Source organism: Bubalus bubalis, chromosome 3 (genome assembly GCF_019923935.1).
Source record: "Bubalus bubalis isolate 160015118507 breed Murrah chromosome 3, NDDB_SH_1, whole genome shotgun sequence".
Taxonomy (NCBI): domain Eukaryota; kingdom Metazoa; phylum Chordata; class Mammalia; order Artiodactyla; family Bovidae; genus Bubalus; species Bubalus bubalis.
In genome coordinates, this window is record NC_059159.1 from 167,307,000 (window position 1) to 167,334,585 (window position 27,586).

A 27,586-nucleotide genomic window follows, 5' to 3' on the forward strand; every position below is an offset into this window, starting at 1 on the left:
CAACTTGCTTAACTGAGACTTCATTGTTGATTTATACATTGATTTATAAATGTATAGCAACTCCTTTGTCCCTTTCCCTGCTGCCCCTGGCAGCTCCCATTCCACTCTTCAATTCTGTGGGTTTAGCTATGTTCGATAGCTCATATAAGTGGAACTGTGCAGTATTTGTCTCGTAGTGACTACCTAAGTGCACTTAAAATAGCCTCGAGAGTCCTCTTTGTAGTCAAATGTAGCATATTTCCTTCTTTTTTCAGGTTTAATACTGTTCTGTTGTGTGTACCCACTGCACTTAGTTTATCCATTTATCTGTTGATGACGTTTAGGTTGTTCTCACATCTTGGCTGTTGCAAATAATGCTGCCATGAACATGGGAGTAAAAATGCAGCAAGATTACTGTCAACTAGAGGAGACACTCTCCTCTTCTCTCTAGAAGAGCCTAGAGACTGCGATGCCTCTAGAGCCTCCGTGATGCATCCCACAAACCAGTGAGTGATGTAAAGGAAGGGAGGAGAGTTCGTTCATACCAGTAGGACAGAGAGGCAAAAGGTTGCTGTGTTCACCTCCCTGCCATCACTGGGCTTTGGTCATCTCTTGACCAAGGGGTCAAGCTCGAATCCTTGGCATCATTTGAAGGATTTGTGTCTAGAGACCAGGAGGGAGAGCAGAATGACTCTGCCTGGGATTGAAGAGAGGTGGAGATTGGGAAGGGAAAGGGGGTGAGATAGGTTGGGAAGGTTGCTGAAGACACTGGCTGGAGAGAGAGGATGAGTAAAGAGCAGGCTGGGGCGACGATGGGAGAGCGTGAGCCCACACGGGGTGAGCACTCTCACCCGCTGCTCGCTCCCCCACGACATGCCCAGTAAAGTCTACACTGCTCAGTAAGGCTTTGTGGAATTGGATTTGCCTTTTTAGAAGGTACAAAACATGGGTGGCTGAAAGCAGAGCACCTGCATAGAATCAGGTATCTTGGGGATCACACTTAGATATGTGCCCCTCCTTTTGCCCAAGGGCAAGGCTCTTCTCCTCCCAGAGAGAGCCCCGTGTGCCAGCCCCCTTCCATCCATGGCTGCTGAATGAGCCCCCCACCACTTCCTCTGTAACCTTCCCCCACCTACCCAGGAACATAGATGATTTTAACATCGGCTGGGGCTTCGGGCAAAGGTTCAGCTACATTTGTTTGTTCCTCTCTGATCTGCTTTGACTGTCCATGGTCAGGATCACAGCCAGCCTGAAACAAACACAGCATTAAATAGGAAACCAGGAGAATAAAATAACAGCACTACATCCCTCTAAGCCCTGTCTGGTGCTGATAGAGTTGATGAGATAAGAGGAAATTGTGTTTAAGCAGTAAGAGGGCTCTGTTCATGTCAGAGACTTCTCTGACCCTGCTTGCTGTAGATTCAGAGATAAGCCCCGGGCTCAGCACTCCAGAGATGCGCTCCACCACGCTTTGCTGGGGGACAGGCAGCTAAGAATACAAGGGGAAAGAATTCCAAAAGGATACATGTCGAATCGCTGGCCTGGATTTCAAATGCCATAGATAGTTTATGCGATGTCTCTCACTGTTGTAAAATGTAACCCAATCCCCTGGCGGATCTGCCTGAGCTCAGTCTCCGTTGTTTTTGAGAAAAATAAATAAACTTGAAAAAGTCTGCCAGCCCATTAAATTGGCTATGTTTTACCCACAGCCTCCTTGGTATTAGGCTTCTAGGGATTTGAATAGCTGAAGTCATCACCTAATTTCTGGCCGATGAGATGGTTGATTCTTGGCACCTTTACTCTCCTTAGAAAGTTACCTGTGACATTCAGGAAAATAATACTGTATTCCCAGGACCCACTGACACCTTGGGGAAGGGTGAGGGGAACTTTGGCAGTGAATAAGTTTGAGTACTTTTCTGTGTTTTAAAGCAATGAAGCTCTCAAATGAAACAATACAAGGCATCTTGATATATAAAACAGATGGGTGAAGATGCTTTGGTTGAAACAGTGGAGCAGAAGCTAAACACATCTTCCCCCATCCTGATGCCCAGACTGACACCTCCAAGCAACCCTAGGAATCCATAGGTGACACCTTGAAAGGCCATGACCTAATCCAACATTCAGATGTGAAAGATAGCCTGAGGTCCAAAGATGGGAGACAGCTAGTCCGCAATTACACACCGAATGTTGAGGGAGTTGGAACCAGGACCAGGTATCTTAACCCAGCTCACCGTTGCAGGAACTCCCCGGGTGACGGTGTGATTCTCCAAAGTTGGTTAAGACACTTTTCTTCTTCTATTTGATATTTTAAGGATGAACTGAAGATGTTAACTTTAAGGGAAACTGGGTGAAGCGTATATGGAACTCTTGGTATTCCTTCCTTTGCAAGTTTCCTGTAAATATAAAATTATTCCAAAACAAAACGTTTATTTTAAAATAAAGCGTTGCAGCTTGCAATTGTGGATTACAGTGTGACCATGTGTTTCAGCTTGACTTTGATCAGTGAATTTGATGTGCAACTTTCCATGCTATTTTTAATTCTTCTACACTCATCTGTATGACTCCCGGGGTATAGTCTAACTTCATTTGATTTTAATAAATAGAATCCTAATGTACTTACCCACTTATATCTCATTCTTTATTCATTCCATGTTATGCTTTTGCAATCCCTCTGTGTTGTCATCTATGAACTCACAAATAGGGCTTCCATTTTTCTTGGCCAGGGTCCATATTGAATCAGGTGTCAAATATTCTCAGGATCATCTCCACATTTGAATCTCTTTCAGTCCTCTTCCTAATATTCTTTTGCTTATGGAATCCTAACATGTGAATGTATCATCTTTACTCACCCCATCTTCAACAGGGGAGCATATAAACTATCCCTGATTTTTTTTTAATTTATTTGTTTTTAATTGAAGGGTAATTGCTTTACAGGATTGTGTTGATTTCTACCAAACATCAACATGAATCAGCTATAGGTTTACCCGTGTCCCCTCCCACTTGAACGTCCCTCCCACCTCCCTCCCCATCCCACACCTCTAGGTTGTTACAGAGACCTGGTTTGAATCTCCTGAGTCATACAGCAAATGCCTTTTGACTATCTGTTTTACATATGGCAATGTATGTTTCCATGTTATTCTCTCCATGCATCCCACCCTCTCCTTCCTGACTCCATAGCCATGTCCATAAGTCTGTTCTCTGTCTCTGTCTCCATTGATACTCTGCATATAGGTTCATCAGTGCCATCTTTCTAGATTCCATATACAGGCGTTAATATACAATATTTGTTTTTCTTTTTCTGACTTACTTCACTCTTTATAATTAGCTCTAGGTTCATCCACCTCATTAGGACTGACTCAAATGCATCCCTTTTTATGGCTGAGTAATATTCCACTGTATGTCTGTACCACAGCTTCTTTATCCATTCATCTGTCAATGGACATTCCATTGTAAATAGAGCTCTATTCTAGAGCTCTATTGTAAATAGAGCTGCAGCGAACATCGGAGTACATGTGTCTTTCAGTTTTGGTTTCCTCAGGGTATATGCCTAGTGGTGGGATTGCTGGGTCATATGATGGTTTTATTCCTAGTTTTTTAAGGACTCTCCATGCTGTTCTTCATAGCGGCTGTATCAATTTACATTCCCACCAACGGTGTAGAAGGGTTCCCTTTTCTCCACACCTTTTCCTAGCATTTATGGTTTGTAGGTGTTTTGATGATGGTATACCCCTGATATTTTGCTACTTTAGATATTGCTGGAAAGGATAGTCTTGATCCTTGAATATATATATATATTTTTTCATTTCCTTTTTTTTTGTTTGTTTTACATGTGTATATATGTGTGTGTAATTGACATTAGATCCTCTCGCTTTTTTTCTCATAGCTTATAAGACCTTAGAGCTCTCTTGGTTAACCTTACTTTTTAGGCGAGTCACCTGAGACCCACAGATCTGGAATGACAGGCCCACATTCCCAGAGAATATTGAGAAAGGAGTCACCATAGAGATGCATGGAAAAACACTAATTTGGGATGACCTTTTGCCAAGAGTCTGACGTAGCTCGAGAGTATCGTGGCTGCTCCTCTTCTTTTCCGTCACGGTTCTTTTCTGGTCTACAGCTGACAGTTACGCGGGCATCTGTGATTCCCTGATGAGTGCCTGCACATGTTGTCACCCCAAGCTCCTCCCACCGTCTCCCATGTCTGATGTCTGTCCCAGAGTGTTTGACCAATTGCAGTTACTCAATAAATAGTATTGGAATGAATGATTGAATGGGATGGGATGAGTGGGATGAAATGACATCAGGACAGGAAATTCCTCAGTTTGAAGAATTCTACTCATCTCCACATGCTTCGTGTTTCTTGGAATGTCATTTGGTATATCTGTCATTGAGACTGAGGGGCTGTGTGTATGTGTAGATACGCACACACATACCCAAATGGTGGGGCCGATATTCTTTGGGAAGAACAGATGCTGACGCTGTTCCGGTCTGTGTCATTAATCTGGCTCTGAGCACAATTTATAGATTTGTCCTGAAGGGATGCTTGGTATTCAGCGTCCATGACAGATTCAGGGCCTCAGGCCTGCCTTTGCTGCTACTTTCCCCAAGTTCTGATTATACCAGGCAGCTCATCATCCTGGGCTTCTGCTTTCTTCTGAGCCTTTACTTCTCTTCCTTCCATAGGCAATACCCTTCCGTCTGCAGCCACCCTATTCTTCCAGACCCGAATCAGGTGTCAACTCCTCCAGGACCTGTCCCCACAAGAACTTCTCTGATGTCTCTACCACCCAAATGCGTTATCCCTCCTTTCCTGAATACCACTGAAGGCCTTCTCATCTGCATCATTAGAATGTGGGCACCTGGAACAGACTCTTGCCTGTTCCTCACTGTTTTTCCTGGGGTGTCAAGAACAGAATAGGTGGATAGTGAGGTGTTGTCAAGTTGAATTTAATTCAACCTCCAAGACCCTCTAAGACATCTGTTTCCCTTTATTTCTTTTTTTTTTCCAGGTGTGTCGGACCAAGGTGATCGATCTCAGCGAAGGCATTTCCCAGCATGCCTGGTACCCATGCACCATCAGCTACCCATATTCCCAGCTGGCTCAGACCACTTTCTGGGTCCGGGTAAGTCAAAGCTTTGAGAGCCTCAGCCTGTCCAGCAGAGGCCCCCAGGAAGCACTGTCTCCCTTGGCCCTTTCTCAGGCTGGTTTTGTCTACCTGCTGAGGGTGTTAATGGCAAGGACAGAAAGCAAAACAGTTAGCAGCAGGATGCTTCCTGGAATGGAATCCCTTAATTGCTCATGGGATGCCTTCAGACAGTCTTGTTTTGGCCGAGAGTTTAGATATCATTTAGATGTCGTTCTTTTAAGCTGCCCTGCGTTGAAGTCTTCCCTGAGCCCTACAGGGAGAAGGAACTGTCCTTTCGCTTCCAGTCCTCCACGTGTGGTCCACTGTTGGATGGCACTCGTCATGTGCCATGGTATTCTGTAGCTGCCGCGGGCCCGTCTTCCTGACTGTGGACTGCGATCGTTTCGAGTGTTGTTAGTGTGTGTTACTCACCTACATTGAACTCCACCATCTACAGAAATGAAAGGCACGCCTTGTTTACCTTTGTCTCCTCGATGCCTAGTCCAGAGATTAGTCAGCATAGAGCAGTGATGAATAATAAGCCTCATTTCATGTGGTTTTAGTGTGTGCTGGATGTCTTAGTATCTTCCCAGAGCCTCGCAGGCATCCTGTGGTGTATCTATTTACAGATCTGTGACTTAGAGGTGAAGGAATTTAGGCCCAGAGTGGCTCAGCCATCACTGGGCATCACACAGCTTGAAAAGAGCAGAGCCAAGATTGGAACAGTCTCTGACCTCAGAGGCTATGCTCTTTGCTCTGAGGTTTCACTGCCTCCCTGTTCCCACCATGGACTGTGATGAGTCGTCCAGCTCCCGAAATGGAAGATTCTTCTCAAAACCCTGCCCCGGGGCTGCCCCACCACTGCATGCCTAGCTGCACGGCTGAGCCTCCTACGTCTTCTGCATTTCAGGCCTACTTTTCTCAACCAATGGTCGCTACAGCCGTCATTGTCCACCTGGTGACCGATGGGACCTACTATGGGGACCAGAAGCAGGAAACAATCAGCGTCCAGCTGCTTGATACCAACGAACAGAGCCATGATCTAGGTGAGCGTATGGCTTGCCCTTGCTACCTGCCTCCCCATCTGCCCGTGCGTGGTTTGTAAGGATCCGCTGAGAATGAGTTCTCGCCTCCCGTCGCCTCTTCTTGGGGTTGTTTCCCATCAGGGTGTCTTCAGATCAGGATAAGTATGTGTGTACACCTAGAAAAGCCCAAATCGGATGGGGATGAGGGAAGAGATTCAGGTCAAAGTCCTCTTTTCAGTGGGTCCCTTTTCCCGCAACGCCTTCACCCTCAGGCATCCCAGCAGATCTCAGAGGACCCCGGGAAGGAGACTGAGTAAAGATGCTTTTCCATTATATGTATCATCACCTGAGACCCAAAGAGACACGTTGAGAGGCCCAGGTCACATGGCCAGAGCCAGTCAGCAAGCAGGAAAGCCGGGTTTTCAGAATCATTGCCCACTGCCCTTCACCCTGTAACCAGGAGCGTCCATGATAGCAAATGAGCTCTCACTTGAGATGTGGTGACCCATGCCAAGCACAAGACCCCACACTCAGAAAGCCCCACCATCCCCTTCCACACTGCCCAGACACCCTGCCCAGTCTACTCTGGAATTCCAGGCCAGTGCAGAAGTCCTGGCTTCAAAGCTGTGCCCGTACGATTCCACAAGGAGCTCGTTTCAAAGCCCCATAGGAAGCAAGCTCGCCAGGGGTTACGTCAGGGTCAAGCCACAGCTCAGGCAGTGGGGAGGGGTTTTGTTTTGTTTTTATGTTTACTTATTTGGTCAGTTTTCAAGGCATGGGAGAAATGCGTTAATAAGGAAGGGAAAGGAAACCCCTCTGGATTTATCCAGATTCCTGGGAAATGTCCCTAAGCGAGAAGCAAATATTTTCATAGCTGTCCTGGCATTGCAAAGGGCTCTGTAGAGAGGTTTTCAGAGCAATGGGAAAGACTCGGGCTCCAGCAGAGATCCTTGGATCCTGCTATCTGATGCCCGAGTGTCCATCTGTCCCTCCCCATCGGCTCCCCTGTCCTGCGTCCTCAGCACCCTGGCATTCTCATGGAGGCTCTGTGGCTCTATGCCAGTGGACCACAGATGCAGACCTGCTCGACTGGGAGCCTCACGCCCAGCAGAACAGGACTCCCAGTGCTTGGTTAGGATGATCTCACTTTTTAGGGGCAGACACTGAGTGCCAGGGGCTTGGTGGACTCACATAGTAGAGAAGTATCTGTTATCTGTGTCAGTCGCTCAATCGTGTCCGACTCTTTACAACCCCATGGACTGTAACCCACAAGGTTTTCCTCTCCATGGGATTCCCCAGGCAAGAATACTGGAGTGGGTAGTCAGTCCCTTTTCCAGGGGATCTTCCCAATCCAGGGATCAAACCCAGGTCTCCTGCATAGCAGGCAGACTCTACCACTTGAGCTATCAGGGAGACCCACTAAGCCAAGAACTGATGTCCATCAAACACCAAAGCCAGCTTTGGTTTTCCCAACTCCAGCCCACCCCATCATTCTCCTCCCTTTCCTTATGTACCTTCTCTCCCCACCCTACTCGCTCGCCACCACTTTTCAAAGCCTGGGACTTCTAGAAAGAACTGAGAGCTTCTGGGTGAAGCCGTTTGGATTCTCCTTGGACTCTGTGTGGCACACTGCTCTGGGTCCCCCTGGAAAGCCACCTTCTGCCACGTTTCTGCGTCTCCTGTCTGCCAAAGGGGTACAGAGGTCCTTACCGCACAGGGCTGGTCCCAGCTTCCTAGCTTAAAAATGAGAGGAGGCTTTTTTTTTTACCCCAACAATGACCTATTTCTGTGAATTGTTTCCCTCATCTTGATGACTGCCTGAAAACTAGCAGCTCAGACCAGCCAAGCCCTCATGCAAGGTGGGAGGGAAGTGAGTGCCAGTGAGGCTTGGCCCAGGGGTGGCCCTTTGGTGGGGAGGGAGGGGCTGTGGGCGCTAGGTGAAGGGAGAGCTTAGGGAGCGGCGAGGCGAGGGGATTGGAAAGATTTGGAGCCAAGAGAAAAAGGCAGACAAAGAAACTTTCAATCAAACTCAAAATCCCCACTGGCCACCCAATGGTGCTTTTGTGCAGTGACATGAAAGGGTCTGGGGGCTTCGGGAAAGGCCCGTTGGGGAGGGCGTGACTGGCCTTGAGTAATGAGCCTGGCCCCCCGGCCCTCTGTCTCCCCTGACAGGCTTCCACGTCCTGAGCTGCCGGAACAATCCCCTGATTATCCCTGTGGTCCATGACCTCAGCCAGCCCTTCTACCACAGCCAGGCGGTACGCGTGAGCTTCAGTTCACCCCTGGTCGCCATCTCGGGGGTGGCCCTCCGCTCCTTCGACAACTTTGACCCCGTCACCCTGAGCAGCTGCCAGAGAGGGGAGACCTACAGCTCTGCCGAGCAGAGGTAAGGCACCCCGGGTCTGCGTGCCGGGGTGGACCCTGGAGCAGGGCGGCCATGGGTGTTGCAGGAAAACGTCTGTGTTTCTCCCTTCTCCATCGTCTGGCCTCTGGCCGGCTCTGCCTTGGGGCTTGGGAGGACCCCACAACTCTGAGTTCCAGGGGGTGCGGGAGGGCAGTAGAGACATGGCTGTGGGAGGAGGACCTCTTTCACCTTGTTCGAGGTCCGAGTGCTGACTGCGACCTGCAGGGTGACCTTGGGAGAGTCACTTTCCCTCTCTGGACAGCATCCTCATTTGAATGAAGTGAGGGGTGGTGGATTAGCTGTCTTCCAGCTCTGAAATACTGGAACATTCTGCTTCCTAAGTAGCACAGGCAAGAGGCATAACCCTCCTGGGAGATGCCTCCAGTGGTCCTGGTGTCTGTCTTTTAACCGCATGGCTCTGTGGTGCCTCTGATCTGTATCTGTTAATATACCTAGTGTGGAGCTAGGCGAGGGGGATCCTTCCTGGAAAGCATATGAACTCTAGTGACACTCTGGCCTGGATTTGAATCTGCCCCTTCCCGACTGCCCCACTTCGCTTCGGTGAGTCTCAGTTGTCTCCTCTGGAGTAACATTTGCCCGGCAGGGTGGTCGTGAGAGTGAAAGGCGTGCTGCACGTGCAAGTGCTCCTGGAAACTCTCAGGGCTGTGCAAAGATAATGTGTTCATAGTGCTTATCACCACTTGCTGATGTGATGCTGATGCTTTTCTGTGCAGAATTCCACATAAAGTTCTTAGAGTTGAGCTGGAAGAAGCCTCGGAGCTCATCTAGTATATCTGCATTGTCCAAACTTCCGTGGTACCCTCTGGGTTTTCAGAACAGGAAGGGCTGGTCCAGAGTCACACAGCATCTCTGACGTTTGTTTAAAGATATGGGGGTCTCAGTGGGCTCCCCCAAAGCAAGGCCCTCTGAAGGGCAGTTCAGCCCTGCCCTGTATACCTGGGAGAAGGACAGAAAGAGGAGTGGGGAGAGGGGACCCCAGCCTTTCCCACGCCCCTGCTACCAGAGGACACAAAAGGTGGTTGCAAAACCCACATTGTTTTGCACCCACTGTCTCTAGCTTCTGTTGTGCAAAGTCTGTCGCAATCCTTCAGAGGCAAAAGAGCTCCTTAAATATCATTCATTGTTGTATTTCACCCTGAGAGGGCTTTTTCATCCCTGCCTCTCCAGACTATAAAAATAAGTTAATTCTCAGAACCCAGGGAAACAATGTCGACGGAAAATGCAAATCCATCAGACCCTCTCTGCAACACTTTCCCGTCCCTAACCAGCCACCAAGACCATCCCCGAGTTGACTGAGGCCAGTGCTGGCTTCTTTGAATCCTTCATTAGCAGTTCCTGTGTCCCAAGTAAACAGTAAAAAGTGTTTAACCTTGAAAACAAGTCCATCAATAAGTATGTGTTGAGTCCTTCGACCTCTCATGGAAACACACAGAGCTGGGGCAGGACGTTGCCCTGTCTCTGGCTGGTGGTGGGATGGGGAGCCCGACCCCTCTCTTCTCTGAGCCTGTCTCCCGACACGTGAAACGATAGCAGTGACGGATCTGTGTTCTGTGTGGTTCCTTCCACTTGGAACAGTCTGGGATTCCCAAGAGGTAGGAGCGGTGAGAGGGAAGAGGAGGGGACCCACGTTGATTTCATTATCTTATTTCATTATCTCACCTGTCTGGTGAGGTATGGACAGAGCGACTGAGCCAAGACTGTCCAGAGAGTAGGAGGTAGGATCTCACTTTGTCCACCCCTAAGAGCCACACTCTGCTCACCAGGACCAGGCTCATCCAGGAGAGAAGAGGGCTTCCCAGGGCTCCTCCCTTGTGCGCACTCATCAGTGAGACAGAGTGGAGCGATGGAGGCACAGCTCCCGGGGCCGGCTGGCTGGACCCTGAGCTCCCTGGGTCTAAGAGAGGCTGCTCCTCCTGAATGCCAGGGCTGTGGGGTGGGAGTGGGGCGGGGAGTCGGGGAGGACCGCAGCTGCTCCTGGGGCACTGAAGAGGGATTTACCCTAACAGACAGGACTGTGCAAATGTGCAAATGCATTAAAACAAACAAACCAGGAGGAAAGAAAAGAAAAATAAGCAACAAGTGCAAAAAGCCGCGGGATGTTTTTCTTCATTCTCAAAACAGCAAGGTAAATAGCATGCTTTTTTATAGCTCAGCTGCTCTAGTGGAAATGGCCCACTTGACTCTCAGCTGCTTCCCAGGTAGTAAAGTGTGGCCCCCACCCACCCCAACACACCCCTTCCTCTCCCCACTCAGAGTCCCACTCCCATCTCCTCCCCATCTGTTCTTCTGGCTTTCTCTCCTCCCTCCTGCTCCTCCATCTCTTCCCCTTTCTCCTCTCTCACCCTCTTTCCCCTCCTCCCTTTCTTTCTCTTCTCCTGAGGGCAGCATATATAGCTGGTGAGCTGCCATGGGAGAAACCTCATCACGGCAAAATCAGTCCAGACGTGTGTGTTCTGACCCAGATTCAAGGGTCTCTGTCCCCGTGCGGAACTTGGGAGTAAATTCAGAGACCCAGGAGAACAGGATCTGGTTCCAAAGGAGAGGTTCGGTGGTGGAATTCTAGCTGAGTTCCAGCTCTGCACCAAGAAGGGGAGGGGGAAGGGACGGGGGCCCTCGTGATGGTTGGGGGGAAGCTATGAGGCTTCTTCAGTGAGAAAAGGGACCATCAGGAGCTGAGGCTTCAGGGGTTGGACGCACACACACACACACACACGCGCATGCCATTGTCCAGCCTATAGTTATACAGAGATTGAGCAGTTTAGTATAACATTCAGTGGGCCGTGTGTTTAGAAACTTGGCGTCTTCCCTTCCCTCCCCTCTTTCCTTCCCCCCTTCTTCCCCTCCCTCTCATGTTGCATTCTCTTCCTTTCTCTACCTTAAACTTTTCCCGCTTTTTCCATGTCAGAGCATCCAGAGAGAGGCAGCTCTGATTGACAGCTAGCCTTTAGAGGATCAACCTTCAGTTCAGTTCAGTTCAGTTGCTCAGTCATGTCTGACTCTTTGCGACCCTATGGACCGTAGCACACCAGACTTCCCTGTCCATCACCAACTCCCAGAGCTTACCCAAACTTGTGTCCATTGAGTCGGTGATGCCATCCAACCATCTCATCCTCTGTCATCCCCTTCTCCTCCTGCCTTTAGTCTTTCCCAGCATCAGGGTCTTTTCCAATGAGTCAGCTCTCCGCATCAGGTGGCCAAAGTATTGGAGTTTCAGCTTTAACATCAGTCCTACCAATGAACACCCAGGACTGATCTCCTTTAGGATGGACTGGTTGGATCTCCTTGCAGTCCAAGGGATTCTCAAGAGTCTTCTCCAACACCACAGTTCAAAAGCATCAATTCTTCGGTACTCAGCTTTCTTTATAGTCCAACTCTCACATCCATACATGACCACTGGAAAAACCATAGCCTTGACTAGACGGACCTTTGTTGACAAAGTAATGTCTCAGCTTTTTAATATGCTGTCTATCTTGGTCATAACTTTCCTTCAAAGGGGACAATAAATTCTTCATGTGACTAGACTCACTCCTTGCAGCCAGAGTGAACTTAGTCTGGTAGTTATTGATAGTGGTGGCATCAGAGCGGGTGCCTACAGGCTGGAACCAAGAGACCCTGGAGTCTGTGCCCTGACTGGGGGCTCTCTAGGAATCTGTCTGGAAGATTGGGAGTGCAGAAGGAAGCTTCTCACGGCCGGATGGCCGAGGCCTCAGGTTGCCGTCCCCAGGTCCACCCAGTGTCCCCACCCTCGAATGGATTAGCACCTTGCAGAACATCTGTTTGGAGCGGCTAGCCTGGGGGCTATGTCTGCAAATGGAACTTCTGCGCCTAAGCACGCGCCCGTCTCACCCATGTGGATATGCCTGATTGTTCTCTAAGATGCTGTCCAACCACCGCCACCCGCCCCCCCAGCCCCGGCCTGCCTGTCAGAACCCCTGTTCCTCCATATCCTTGTCAAAACGTGGGATTATCAAAGTCTACTTGTTCCCCTTCCAGCGGGCTCTGAAATTATACATCTCCATGGTTTTGTCCACACCCTGACTTGACTCCTGGAAGCTAGGAGGCGTGAAGAGATTCTTTGGTTCCTTACCCTTATTTGAGGATGGAAAACCTAAGGTCCAGGCAGGGAAAGTAGTTTCCAAAGTTGCCCCAGTGGGTTAGGATGCAGAACCACACTGCATTGGAATCCAGGTCTTGGGACTTCCAGGGCAAAACTTTCCCCGCCCGCCACCACCGCCCCCCACCCCCAACCGCCATCATCAGAGGTATCAAAACAGCTGTCCCAGAGGCCCCAGCAACTTGTGGTTTTTTTGGCCCTTGTTTGACATGTTTTTAAATTACTTGTAACAGTTAGCTATCAAGAGAGTACAGAGTAAAGCCCAGAATCCTTTCCACTCTTTAACACGTCACAAGATTTGGAACATCGGGCCCACTCAGATCCTGGGACTGGAGACTCCCACTGGCCACCCCCCACTCAGCTCACCTGGCCATTCAGATGGTCGGCCAGACCCTGTAGCTGCTGACCCTGCCTCCCAATGCCGCACCCACCACACCACCGGCTCGTTTCTAGAATTCCAGGGAAGAAGAGCCTGTTGGGATCGCTTCCTGCAGTAGCCTCATTGCTGGGCAGAAAAACGAGTCCCACCTTGCTGACTCTTTCTCAGTCTCACTTCTCAAGTGATCCTGTGGCACTCGTGCCGAGAGCATTTTCCCCTTCGTCTTCCAGTGTGCGCGTGCTGTCTTTTTGGGTGTCCCCAGCCGAGCCGCTCAGAATGATTTATAAAGCAGCTGCCTGTTTACTGCGCCCACTGCCCCCTGGCATAATTGCAGCTAAGTAACCACAGGAGTTAAGCCATGCGTCAAGGGGGAGCCAGGAGCGGAGCCCTCACCAGGCCTTTGACCTCTGGCCTCCTCTCTCCCAGTTGAGGGGTACACAGGTATCCCACGTTATGTACAATCGGGGGCCCTTTCAGTTGACTGTGGGGGGTGACAATTGGAGGACTGTCAGATCCCTTAAGGATCCGCCTCTGTATGGAACTTGTGTCTCTACATAAACAACTTACATAAGTATAAGAAGAAAAGACAGTTCATAAGTATCTGATTGTCTTTGCATAGGGCGGGGATGGTGCCTCGTGTCACCTTTGCCCGGGTGTGTGAATTTTATTGGTAAAATTACCTATATCCCTTCCCCCATTGGGATCAACCACTCTCCTCCCTTCTGAGAAGTGGCTTCTTTTTCCCCCTTCTTTTGTTATTTTATGACAGCCCATCGCTGGTATGAAATCCCTCCCCCGCTCCTTTTCTTTTTTAATGAAGGCAGAGGCTTTTGTTTTGTTTTCCTTGTTTTGATTTTTGTTTTTGTGTTTCAGAAATGACAGAGCTGTGTCAGGGAGTTATTTGGGAGGGGCCTCTGGGGGTGATGTTTATCATTTTGGGGCAATGTGTTCACACAGCCCTTTCCAGCTAACAGGACAATAAAGGGAAGAGCAGGGACTTAGGGTCAGAGAGGCAGATCCATGCCGGAATCCTGTCCACACCGGAGTCCTGTCCATGCCAAGTGCCTTTGGGCAAGTGATTTAAACTCGCTTAGTCTTAGTCTCTTCTTCTCACAAATGGGAATAATAACCCTACCTCATGGAATTACAATGAGGATGCGGATAAGATGATGTAGGTAAAACACAGCTGCCAATACCTGGGGCATAGTGCTTTCTCATCCCCTTTCTTTCCTGTCCTCAAGCCTATAAGCCAGGTGCAGATGAATGTCCTGAAATGCAGGGAGGCCGCATTCCCTAAAATACATTCCAGAGGACCCTAGTCCTAAGAAACGTGCCACAGGGAAAGGCTATCAGAGCTCGGGAAGTTATGCATGCATTAGTCCCTTCTGGAAACCCAGCATATGCGTTAGAATTCAAGGTTCTGAGAAGTCCTGCAATGGAGAAAGTTGACTGGTCATCAGCTCTCCCCATTTGAACAAAGACTTTTTTTGGTCAGGCAGCCCATGTGAATAGGGGATGTTTTCCTTCTGTAGTAGGAGGAGCCAGAGGAGAGGGACCCCCTTCTCGTGGTACATCATAGTTTCCCTAGCATTTCTCATGCACAGGCCTTTCTGTTCTGCAAACACGCTGAGCTCCAACCTGTCCTGGACCTTTGCACATGCCCTTCGCTCTGCCTGGAATTCCCTCTGCTCCAAACCTTCACGTGGCTGATCCCCTTCGTTTCATCCGAGTCTCAGCTCAGGTGTCCCCAGAGGAGGCTTCCCCGACCCCTCTGTGCAGAGTGTCCCACCCACCCCTCCCCCAGGTGCTGCCCTCTGTAGATTCACCTGGGTTAGTGCCCCTACTGTATGCACTTTCCCATCTAAAACTGGCCTATTCATGACTTGCCTTTGGCACGTGCCCTCCCTCCTCAAACCCAGAGTGTTTACAGTGGTGTCCGCCGCGCAGTGAGATCCCCAGGCAGGTGTCCTGAATAGATGACATGTCATCTTGTTTTGACAGTCTTGAGAGATGGGTCACTTTATGGCCTCCACTCAACAGAGGAGGAACCTGAGGCTCAGGTTGTTACATGACTTTCCAAGATCAAACAACTGACAAATGGTGAGCCTGGGCTGGAGCCCAGATCTGCCCACCTGCTAAGCTGTAGGTCCTTTCTGTTCGAGGAAATAAAGTTTTTTAGTTTCTCCTTTTCCTACGATGGAGAACCTTAATGTGCACAGAAGGAGGGAGAGCATTTTTTTTTTTTTTACCTTAATGGCCACACAGCGCAGAGAAGCCCAGAGCCCTTGTCTTTCAAAAAGGGTTCCCAGAGGCCCCCCCAGTCCGTCATCAGATGGGAGAGCGGGGGCCTCCTGGGTGTGCAGAGCGAGAATGGTCAAACTGTAAGGCAAAGGTCAGAAGACCCGCTTAGAGGCTGGTAGCTTATGGACTTAAATCTATTTAAATTGGAACCATGTGGCTGTTTCCCCCAGCTCTTACACAACATGAACAGATGCATTGTTTGGTGTCAAAGACCTCATGTTGACTCCACAGCTAGTCTTCCGGGTGGCGCAGTGCAGAGGCTGTCAGAGCAGGAAAAAGGGCAGGGCATCAGAAAGTCTCAGCGAGTGTCGCTTCATCCGAGCTCATCCTGCGCTTGTAAAGGGGAGGCGGGTATATGGAAGCTACAAAGCGTACATCAGTGTGGGTCTGAGACCTGAACCGAACACTTGCCTTTGTCCCAGTATTTTAAAAGTGAGTTTGTTTGTGCTAAGTGCTGGAGATGTTTGTTCCTCACTCCTGCACTCAGTTATCCCACTTTTTCACCGCACTTTTGAGCAGGGGATACAGACCAGGAATGAATAACCGCATTCCTATAAAACCCTCAGTGTGGGGTGTCCTGAAACACCAAGCAAAAAGTTGAGAGTTCCTTCTTAAGTTGGTTTGACCCCCACCCCGCTCCACGTGTCCTCGATAGAAACAGGAAAACAAACACTTTAAGGCTCTGAATGGCAACCCCAGCTATCTGTATATGTCATACGCCAGGTGTTGGGGTAGACAGGGCCAGAGGGGCAGCATTAGAGAGAACTGCCTCCTAGCAACCTTCAAATTCAATATCCCGATGTTTGCAGAGCACTTAAGAGCTGTTGCAAGACACTGCCACCGTTTGTTCCTTGCTAGTTAGGAGACATCTGTTTCATCCCAGGCATTTTCCTTGGCAATGCGAAGTACTCCGAAATGAAACAGGCATTATCTCTACCCTCAGGGAAGTTCCAGTCCAGGTGTGGGGTGAGGTTAATAATGAGGACTTTGGAGTCACACATCTGGATTGGAACTTAAACAAGTAACTCGATATCGCTGCTCCCCGACTTTCCAACAGTAAAATGAGTAACACTTAGCTCATAGGTCGCTGCGAGGATGGGTGAGCTCATGTATATAAGCAATCAGTGAATGGTTGCTAATGTTATTAAGCGTCTGCGTGACGGTAATATAAGGGGAAAGATCATCTAAGCGTGGGGGTTTTCTGTTGTTTCCGTTTCCTGAAGGGTTAGCACGCATTCCGGCACATGGCAGGCACCCCAGACCTGTGATCAGTGCATGGAACAAGAGGCCAGGGCGTGAGAGAAAGGAGGGCCCAGTGCTGCAAGGGAGCTTGCCTGGCGACACGAGAAAGCTTCCTGTAGACTCTTTCATGGAGCTCAGACTTGAACAAGTAAATTCCGATTGGGAGGAAGGTGGCAACAGCAGCCACAGTAAGATGCATGGCATGATCTCTGCACAACTTTATTAACCATTCTGAAGTCACTTTAGTTTATAAAAGACTTCCACCTTCAGGACCGCAGTTGAATCTTATGGAGCTATGGGTTAGCTGAATCTGGGAGTACACTACACTCAGAGAGGCGATGGACCTTGCCCAAAGTTAGACAGCTTGTAGGTAATAGAGCATAGATTTACCCATACCTTAGTGTCCTTATGTGCCAGGAATTCCACTCCATGCTTTGGCTCAACTATCTGATTTAATTCTCACAACGATCCCCGGAAGTGAGTGCTGTTATAAAATATGAAAAGGCTTTCATTCAGCTCAGTGCCTGGCAGATAAGAGATTCAACAAACTCTTGCTGTAATCATAATAATTCCCATTTTGCAGATGGAAAAATGGAGGTTCTACAGCATTTGAAGATTTGTAATTTGTAAGGTTTTTAAGATGCAGGATTTGGGCCCTGCTTTGTCTGTTTCCATAAACTGTGCTCTTAGTGATAAACTTTGGCCACTGCTCCTCCGGAGTCTTGTCCACTCTGTGTGTCTCCTGTGTCAGCCTCCTGAAATTTGGAGCGGAAGCCCGCTGGCCTTTGTCTTCCGGCTGGAGTGCGTCGGTCCTGCAAGAAAGCGCCCCCTCACCCTCTTGTTCCCTTTCTCCTCAGCTGTGTGCACTTCGCATGCGAGGCCGCGGACTGCCCAAAGCTGGCTGTGGAGAACGCTTCGCTCAACTGCTCCAGCAGTGACGGCTACCACGGAGCCCGGTGCGCTGTGCGCTGCCGGACAGGCTACGTGCTCCAGATACAGCGGGATGACGAGCTCATCAAAAGCCAGGTGTGTGTGGATGCCGGGCTCAGAGGCCCTCTCCAGCCCACGAAAGGCTGAGCGGCTGTTGCACCTGTCCTCTGCTGAATCCTCAGCATTTGAAGCACTGCTGCCGCATAGTAGGTGCTCAGTAAAGAGGCGTGGCTTGAGTGAAAGACCGCCTCAGTCTGGGATTTCTGAGACAATGGTTCCTGTGCAGAGTAGTGATTCATACCACAGGTACCAGCGTCCCCCGTGTAGGTTGAAAATCTGGAAAACCATGGGCTGAGCATGACTTTTGGACTGAAGCCCTCACAGTCAGAACCCTGCTACAATTGAGTGGGCTGGTTTCAGAAGAGGAGAGCCCCCTTCAATGCGATGCTCATTCATTCAAACCTCTGTGCACTGGGAACCAGATGCTGTACTGTGTGTGTGCTTAGCCGCTCAGTCATGTCCAACTCTTTGTGACTCCATGGACTGCAGCCTGCGAGGCTCCTCTTTCCATGGGGATTCTCCAGACAAGAATACTTCTTCCCTTCTCCAGGGGATCCTCCCAACCCGGGGATCGAGCTCAGGTCTCCCGCACTACAGGCAGATTCTTTACTGTCTGAGTCACCAGGTATGCTGTACTAGGTGCTAGAGAAAAAAGTCACTAAGATGAGCCTAGTTCCTCCTCTTAAGGAGCTTAGTGACTAGTGACCAGGAGCAGACCATGCGTGAGTAATGGCCGTACCGTGTGATAAACATTGTGAAGGGAAGTGCAGGGTGTTCTGGAAGCACAGGGACAGTCGAGGAAAGCTCCCTGGAAGAGGTGACATGAAAACTGAGAACCGGAGAGATAGGCAGAGGGTCGTGCATTGCAGGGAGGGAAGGAGGTAGGCTCTGGGCATGGACAGGAATATGTGGATGCCCGTTGGTGAGAAGGAGGGTGCCACAGACAGACGTTTGTTTTACTGAACTTCCCCAAGCAGTGAGGCTGAAGAGGCAAGCAAGGTGTGCTGGTCCACGGCCCTGCTAGCTTGGTCAGGGAGTGGGAGGGTCCTCTTTAGGGCAGCAGGGAGCTGTTGAAGGAAGTGACGTGGTCAGATCATGGGTGATGAAGGTCCTTCTAGCGGCCCACATGGGTGTGGCTTGGAGTCCAGCCACGGGGGAGCCTTGGGAAGAGGCTGAGTCCTGCTGGAGGATAGCGGCCTCGGGTGGACTTAGATGTGCTATAATGGTGCTTTCAGCCAATGTGGCTGTGCGGTCTCAGGTGGGTAACGGGGAGGAGCAGGGAATTGAGCCCTGAAATTTGGGGATTCCATGTGTAGCCTCTTGTGGGACCCTGCCAACAGACTCCCCCTTCATGCTCTGGGGGCAAGGGCACATTCCTTATTGCTGGGAATGCCTGTTTGCACAGAGCTTCTGGACTTGCAGAGTCCCACCGAGGAGCTCTGGGGCCCTCAGTTGCTTAGACACCTGCTTCCGTGTGTCAGACACAGCAGGTCTGAACTCCTGTGAAAGCAATTAAGCTGGCTTTGGCAGTGAGGGACCTTTCATCCCTCTGACGGGCACTGAAGAGGGGAACATTGTCCCATGCTTTTAAAATCCCAGCTCAACATCTGGCATCCCTGAACGCCTGGGATGTGGCAGCTTCCTCCTTGACTGGAGGCCCCCAGGGGTGGGCTGCCGTGGACGGACCCTGCCTTGGCCCTGCAGCCTGAACTTGCCCTCTTACCCCCAGCCGTGCTGTCTTCTAATTTGTGTCGAATCCCTGTCGACCCTTCCGTTTGCCTAGCCTCCTTCCTTCTTCATACCCACTTCTCCCAGATGTTGAAGCATCATATGTTGGAGCAGGGAGTGGCTCTTAGAGCAATGCTTGGCTTCAATGCCAAAAGGATAGCTCAGGTGAGGAAGGGGACTTGCCCATGATCTCACAGCGCCCAGAACCAAATCCTGTTCTCCCATCCCCCCAGGGTGATGCCCACTCTGTGCCAAGCACAATCGCCTCCGCTCCCCCAGGGCCAGGAAAAGATACAAACGTTAACATCCAGCATCCCACTCTTGTGCTGTGTTTCAGAGGCTATTTCATGAAAGAAGTCCTCTGGCCCTGAGAAGTCTGAGCCTTAAGATTCGCAGCAACACGATGGAAATAACTATCTGGGAGACTCTCCAGACAGCCGTGCGGAGCTGTGTCTTTGGGCTCAATTCCCACTTAGCCTTTGTCCAGCTATGAAACTTGGAGCTAGTCACTTAATGTTTCCGAGCCTCAGTTTCGGCAGCTGTAAAGTGGGAACTGAAGTACCTCTTTCAAACAGTTGCAGGGATCCCGAAAAGGGAGCTAAATGTCGAGCATGGATCTCCGAGTGCCGTAGCCCAGGGGAGAAGGGTTTTTCCCATGGGTGGGTTTCTGCCTGCCGCATCTCACAGTGCCCGCCTCCGTCTTCCAGACAGGACCCAGCGTCACGGTGACCTGCACGGAGGGCAAGTGGAACAAGCAGGTGGCGTGCGAGCCAGTGGACTGTGGCGTCCCGGATCAGCACCACGTCTACGCCGCCTCGTTCTCCTGCCTCGAGGGCACCACCTTTGGCAGCAAGTGCTCCTTCCAGTGCCGCCACCCGGCGCAGCTGAAAGGTACGAGACCCAGTGGCCGCTTCCAGATCCTCCTTCGGGGACTCAGCACCAGGGCTTGGACAGCGTGTTGTCTTTGCTTCTGATCCCTCCCACCTGTTCTATGCAACCCATCCATGCAAACTGCCTTGTGCAGCTGGGGAGAGAGTAGAGTGTGGACAAGCGTGGCATCTCTGCTGCTGCTGCTGTGTCGCTTCAGTCATGTCCAACTCTGTGTGACCCCATAGACGGCAGCCCATCAGGCTCCCTGTCCCTGGGATTCTCCAGGCAAGAGTACTGGAGTGGGGTGCCATTGCCTTCTCCAATGCATGAAAGTGAAAAGTGAAAGTGAAGTCGCTCAGTTGTGTCCGACTCTTAGCTACCCCATGGACTGCAGCTCACCAGGCTCCTCCGTCCATGGGATTTTCCAGGCAAGAGTACTGGAGTGGGGTGCCATTGCCTTCTCTGATGGTGTCTCGAAGATCTTCCAAATCTGGCAAAAGTGGAAAGAGAAAAGCAGGAAGGGAGGGAAAGTAGAAGGAAAGAGAAGATTCTAAGAAAATAGCATGTGGAACTGATGTGACTAGTTCATTGGGAAGGGTGAGAGTCCAGTAAGTCTAAGAGGAAAGTATTATTATTATTTTAATTTTCACAGAGGAGAAACTCAAGGTTCAGAGTTGAAAGAACTTGTCCAAGGCCATGCTTTTCCTGGAGGGCTCCACCACGGGGCCCAGGTCCGTCTTTCTCCAAAGCCCACTGCTGCCCCTTAGGAAGGGCTAGCTCAAAGGGGACTCACTCTAGGAGGGAAGAGCTAGTGGGCACCTCCTGGGCCAGGTGCTGGGATATTCAGGCAAGAAGACATAGTCTGGCAGACTGGAGAAGAGGACTCATGTTGGAAATGAGTGAGAGGCTGACCTGGGTGACCCAGACTCTCAAGACCAAAAGGGTTCTTTCAGCTCGGCAGGAGTAACTGATTATTGGAAAGATGATGAAACTGAGGTCTAGTGATAGGAAGGTGGAAACTTGCACAGAATCACAGAGCAAGTTAGCAGCAGCATCAGAACGACAGTCTTGGCTTCTAGTTGAGTGTTAGGTTTGGACATTATACCCAGTTCTCAGAGGTGCCAGGACTTTCCTTTGCTTGGTTTATCAGAGGAAACATTGCCCCTACATCAGATAACCAAAATGATATCTCACTAAGTATGGGTCCTACCTTGGGATCCGTCATGCTATAGAGTGGGAATGAGCAGACTTCTGTGTGTTGTGTGGGGGTTTGGGGGGAGGTCTGTAAATTCCCTTCAACTTAGATGTCATATTGGAGAAGGAAATGGCAGCCCACTCCAGTGTTCTTGCCCAGAGAATTCCATGGACGGAGGAGCCTGGTAGGCTATAGTCCATGGGGTTGCAAAGAGTTGGACATGACTGAGCAACTTCAATTTCACTTTCACTTAGATGTCATATTACAAATTCATGAGTTCCAGGCATTTGGATGATTGGAGAGGGTTGATAGTGTCTCCAAGTTTTCAAGAAGATTTAGAACTTTGAAAGATTTCTACACATAGTAAGACTCAATAAAGTGTATAGACTGAGCAGCTGAATGAATCGATGAAAGTAAAACCACAAAAAATGTTTCTTTTAATAAATGAATGAAGGACCCAGATATCTCACTGAACTTCCCCAGAAGAGAAGCAGAAAACACTTCTGGGATACATCCTTTCCTATTGTTCAGCTGCTCAGTCGTGTCTGACTCTTTGTGACCCCATGGACTGCAGCACGCCAGGCTTCCCTGTCCATCACCAACTCCCGGAGCTTGCTCAGACTCACATCCATTGAGTTGGTGATGCTATCCAACCATCTCATCCTGCCTCCCCCTTCTTCTCTTGCCCTCAATCTTTCCCAGCACCAATGTCTTTTCCAATGAGTTGGCTCTTTGCATCAAGTAACCAAAGTCCCCTCATATTTTTAGCCAAGAAGATTTGAGTGTAAAAGTTATAGACATTTTATTTGAGCTGCCCTAGAGATTGAGATCTGAGAGAGATAAAGAGACAAGTGGAAATTGCAAACCCTCCACCTTATCTGAGCCTGTCCCTGGCCCCATCTGCTTAGACATGGGACTTATTAATAACTCCAGACTAGGACATCACACTTCCCCTCTGAGTCAGAGGTCCTTGGGAAAGGGAGGTGTATAAGGGAGGTGTATAAATCAGCATCGATTATTAGCCACAATGAGGGCGGCAATAGTAATCCTTAATCAGAGTGATTGTCCTTCATTGCTTCTTTGCTGACTATGGTGGAGGGGTGACCTCACTGTGGAGGTGTGACCCTAGAAGAACTGTCATTTTGATGGTGTTGATCCCCACTTTGCTCGTCCCTTGAGAATACAGGGCAGCACCTCTCCAGTGGCCACAGTGACCCACTAGGACCCGCTGCCATACCATGCCCTTGGTTCTCAGCATTGTCGGATGCTCAGATTCCAGGCCCAATGCTTTGGCTTGGGTCTGCTGCCAGCAAAGGCTGGGCAGAGGTCCTGGGCCTCTCTCTTGAACTTGTTAATAGTTCCTTGCTTCTTAAGCGAAAAGATAAAGTGAAAGTGTTAGTCGTTCAGTCATGTCCGACTCTTTGTGACTCCATGGACTATATAGCCTGCCAGGCTCTCTGCCCATGGAATTCTCCAGACAGGAATACTGGAGTGGATAGCCATTCCCTTTTCCAGGGGATCTTCCCAACCCAGGGACTGAACCTGCATCTCTAATGTCTCCTGCATTGGCAGGCTCTTTACCATCTGGGCCACCAGGGAAGGCCAAAGTGAAAGTGTTAGTCCCTCAGTCGTGTCCAACTCTTTGTGACCCCATGGACTGTAGCCTACCAGGCTCCTCTGTCCATGAAATTTTCCAGGCAAGAACACTAGATTGAGTTGCTATTCCCTTCTGCAGGGAATTTTCCCAACCCAGGGATTGAACCCGGGTCTCCTGCACTGCAGGAATATTCTTAACTAGGGGTGATCAAAACAAAATTTTCCCCCATTTCTTGTTTGGTTCCCTTTATGCCCTTTGTTTTTCCTTCCCCACAGCAAGATTTAAGCAAAAGGAGTGTGTGCTTTCATCAGACAGAGGGGGATTGAACTCTTGGTTCTGCCCCAGCTGTCTGGTCTCAGGAGATGAATTTCACACTGGGAGATGTTAGTAGATCCTAGAAGAGCAATTTCACATCCTTGAGCCTCAGTACTCTCATTCGTAAAACGGGCATAAAAGCGTCCACATTGAAGGGTCATAGTGAGGATTAAAAGAGATGGTATGAATAAAATTGCCAAAACCAGAGTAAGTACTTAGTAAATACTCATCTCCAAGAGGCACTCTTGTGAGAATTAGGCAGTGGCTGCCCTCTTGGCCCCTGACCTCTTTATCCCATGGAGGCCTTAGTCCTGGGACCTGTGGAGACTTGCTCCATCCTCTGCATTCCACTCAGGACCTAGAGGTTAATGTGCTTGGACCAGAAGCTTCCACCCAGGAGAAGCACTGAGTGTGGCCCCAAGACCAGTGTAACGCGGGTGTGAACAGCACCGCAAACACACCAGTCCCTTAGAATCTGGGCAAACTTTTCTCGAATATCCTGACTTCCCCTTAAGTTCTGAGCCTTCATCAAGATGTCCACAAGATACCCTGCAAGCCCACAGCTCTGCAATCATTCCTGCCAGGGCCCTTTATCACATGAGTACTAACAGCACCCACTGCACCTACACACAGCATGAGGGGGAAAGTCCTCAAGTTTAAAAGAAAGGCCTCAGTCTCAGAATCATAAATGTTTAACTCAATGGCTAAAAATGCATCGTTGCATCCCTGACCTTGTCAATTTCAACTCAACTACGTGAGGTGCACTGGATGTTGATTCTGGAGATGGGCTTCTAAAGCAAGCGTGCCCTCATCCCACAAAGATCTCTCCAGGGACTTCCCTGGTGGTCCAGTGGCTTAGACTCTATGCTTCCACTGCAGGGGGTGTGGGTTTGGTCCCTGGTCAGGGAACTAAGATTCCATATGCCATGCAGCTCAGCCAAAAAAAAAAAAAAAGTCTTTCTAAGAGGCCCACTCTCTACTTCTATCGAAGGTCCGAGATTTAAACTCAGTCTAGTCACTGGTTTCCAGAAAATACACAATACCATGGAGCATTTTCTGATTCCTTAGACTCTACTGTACTGATGAGTGGAATGGCCATGTCCTTCAGTGTCCAGCGGTTAACCTTCCTGCCAGCCCCTCACTGTCTTCCTCGCCACTTACCCTCTCCCTCAGAGACCTGTCCTGATCTTTCTCCCTGTAGGATTTTCACATCCCCTCTCCTCTCTCAGGCAGAGACCCTTTCATCTTTCTCAGAAGCAGATAGCCAGACCTGAAGGATTCAGCTTTATCCTAAGGGTCTCATCAAGGCATCTTTCCCACAAAACCAGGGTCACTGCCAAAGAGGACTTCTTGTATCACTCCTAAGTGCAGGCTACTCTCCTCATCTTATCATCCTAGTGCTTTGGAGATGGCAGGGTCTAGAATGTCACTGGGTCCCAGCCCCCACTGTGTGTTAATGATAAGTGTTAGTTGCTCAGTCGTGTCTGACTCTTTGCCACCCCATGGACTATACTGTCCATGGAATTCTCCAGGCAAGAATACTGGAGTGGGTTGCCATTTCCTACTCCAGTAGTGGTTAATGGTAAACCACTACCCAATCCTTCCTGGGGACAGAGGAGCACCGTGGAAAAGAAAACTTGTTCAAGATCACACAGATGCTAATGACGAAGTCTTTAGATGTGAGCAGTGATAAGAGGAAGCAATAGATTTCTTTTCTCTCTTAGATAATTCTTCTGTCTCCCTCATCCCCCACCTCCACCTTCACTTCATTCTGAACAGTGCTCAAGTTTCAAAAGTCAAGCGTATTCTCACCTCAGGATTTTTAGCTACTGCTCCAGAATTCCTTTGACCTTTTCTGAACCATGCCTCTCAACCTAGTTGCTGCTGTTCAGTCGCTAAGTCATGTCTGACTCTTTGCGAACCCATGAACTGCAGCACGCCAGGCTTCCCTGTCCTTCACTATCTCCTGGACTTTGCTCAAACTCATGTCCATTAATGGTGATACCATCCAACCATCTCATCCTCTCTTGCCCCCTCCTCCTTCTGCCCTCAATCTTTCCCAGCATCAAGGTCTTTTCCAGTGAGTCGGCTCTTTGCATCAAGTGGCCAAAGTATTGGAGCTTCTCCAGCCAGAGCTGGGAGAAGCCAGAAGTCATCATTTCATGTTGCCATGCAGAAACTGAGGTCCAAGAGAGGAAGAATTCATGCAAGGTCATGTATTCATTACCATGAGCACTGGGGCCAGAAAGTGACCCAGGGGTCCCGACCCAGAAGAGGTGCTCTCTTGCTAGGCGTGCCATTCCCAGCAATCTTGTGAAATCATCTGACTTGCACATTCCCAGCCCCTCTGTTATGGCAGGTGTCCAACATTCCAGGCTCTTTTCTGTCTCTTAGGACAGTATCCATTCGTTATCCCTTACTGTGACTGCATCTGAACACATTCTTCTTCTCCTCTGTGTCTAACATGTGGGGCCTTTCAGTAAAGAAATTTGGAAGTGAGAGACACCATTCTGGACAGTGGGGACAGGAGGGGTGGTGAAATTATATGACTAGTTTTGCTTTTGAGATACTCCACGCATGCATGTTTCTGGTTCCGTGAGGTTTTCCTCTAGATAGCAGTTCTTCTATGGCCATGCACTTCGGTAAAAGCTCTGTAGTGTGGTCAAGAGAGCACTCAGGAGTCAGACACACCTGCAGTGAGTGCCAGCTATAGTTTGAGAAGCTCACTTTTCCACTCGGGGACTCAGTGTTCCCACCTGCAAAATGAGATTAAGGACAAATTGGGTGACTAGAAGGATCAAGGAAATGGGGCCAGTCATTCTTCCTATACCTCATGGACTCTACAAATGTGATTTGTCCTTATCCTCATCCAGCTAGCTGTGTTTTTACTTTCTTAATTCTGTGGCCAATATCCCTCCACATCCTAAAATATTAGAACTGGACAAGAACTTAAAGATGGCTTTGGTCTAGGGCCAGAGAAGTCAGGTGACTTGTTCAAGGTCACGGTAGCTCAGTGATAAAGAATCTGCCTGCATTGCAGAAGACTTGAAGGAGATGCAGGTTCAATCCCTGGGTTGGGAAGATCCCATGGAGAAGGAAATGGCGACCTGCTCCAGTGTTCTCACCTAGAAATCCCCTTGGACAGAGGAGCCTGTGGGGCTATAGACCATGGAGTCACAGAGTCGGATACCACTGCGTGGCTAAACTACAACAGTATGCATTCAACAAATGGAAATTTAGGACTTCCCGTATGCTTGGCTGGAGAAGGAAGTGGCAACCACTCTGTATTCTTCCCTGGGGAATCCCATGAACAGAGGAGCCTGGTGGGCTGCTGCCCATGGGGTCACACAGAGTCAGACACGACTGAAGCGAATTAGCATGCATGCATGTGTGTATGCTTGGCACTAGGGTAGGTTCTGGGAATAAAAGAATGAACAAGTTGCAGTCCCAGCCCTTAGGATGTGGGCAATGCCAGCATGGTCGACGAGGCATTAAGAAAACAGACCTAGATCTCATGTCATTTCCCTCCTTCGATTCTACTCTAGGTTAGTTTCAGTCTTAAAGGTATTCTCAAAGAAATGTGATCTTCTGGGCACTCTTTACAGCAAAATAATAAAAGTAGATATATTTCTTTTGGTAGTACATTTGTAATCATTTTAGTACTCACTGGAGATTGAAATTTCCTTAGCCACATTTGTAGACAGTCTGAGCAAGATTTGTTTCCCTGACTTTAAAAGATGAACAAACAAAAGTACCGTGACATGTCACTCTCTGAAACCTAGTCTCTGCCCTCAGCATTGTTACCCTCAGCCAGGGCCTCCAGGCTCAGAAATGCCTTCACCGCATGTGCAGAATCACGTTCCCCCAAGAAACAGAGGAAGGTGTGGACGTGACAGAAGCATCAGGGCTTCACTAAGCCACTACCCCTGTGGACAGCTGGACTCAGTCCCTCTGGGAAAGCATGGGAGACGGGGCAGGATTATTCCTCTGAGTTCCTGTAACTCGGGCAATTGTCGTGTTAATACACCGGCCCCTTCACGGGTTTGGGCTCTACTTCTATGAGCATTGACACCTCAGCACTGTGAGCCTGCCCTGCGTGCGGACCAAACACCCCTGATCAGAGCGAAAGACCTCCAGCAGCAAACAGCTGCAGGTGCGGTAGGCGTCCTTCAGCACATAGAGGTCAGGGCCAAGGGCACGAGGGAAGGACATGGACAGCTGCGTCCTACCCTGCTTTCCTCAGAGCCGCATGGAGGCTGCAGGATGGGGGCCGCAGCTAAGGCCTGGAAATGCTGATTCC

General features: G+C 49.5%; 1 protein-coding gene across 1 annotated transcript in view; it reads left to right on the top strand.

Moving 5' to 3' along the window:
• The window catches only part of PAPPA (pappalysin 1), a 270,648-nt gene that overhangs the window by 183,782 nt on the left and 59,280 nt on the right, over positions 1-27,586 (top strand). The window contains exons 11-15 of the mRNA XM_006074173.4: positions 4,989-5,102; positions 6,016-6,151; positions 8,303-8,516; positions 17,449-17,617; positions 20,017-20,200. Coding sequence (XP_006074235.3) covers positions 4,989-5,102; positions 6,016-6,151; positions 8,303-8,516; positions 17,449-17,617; positions 20,017-20,200 — 817 coding nt within the window. The remainder of the gene's footprint in view (positions 1-4,988; positions 5,103-6,015; positions 6,152-8,302; positions 8,517-17,448; positions 17,618-20,016; positions 20,201-27,586) is intronic.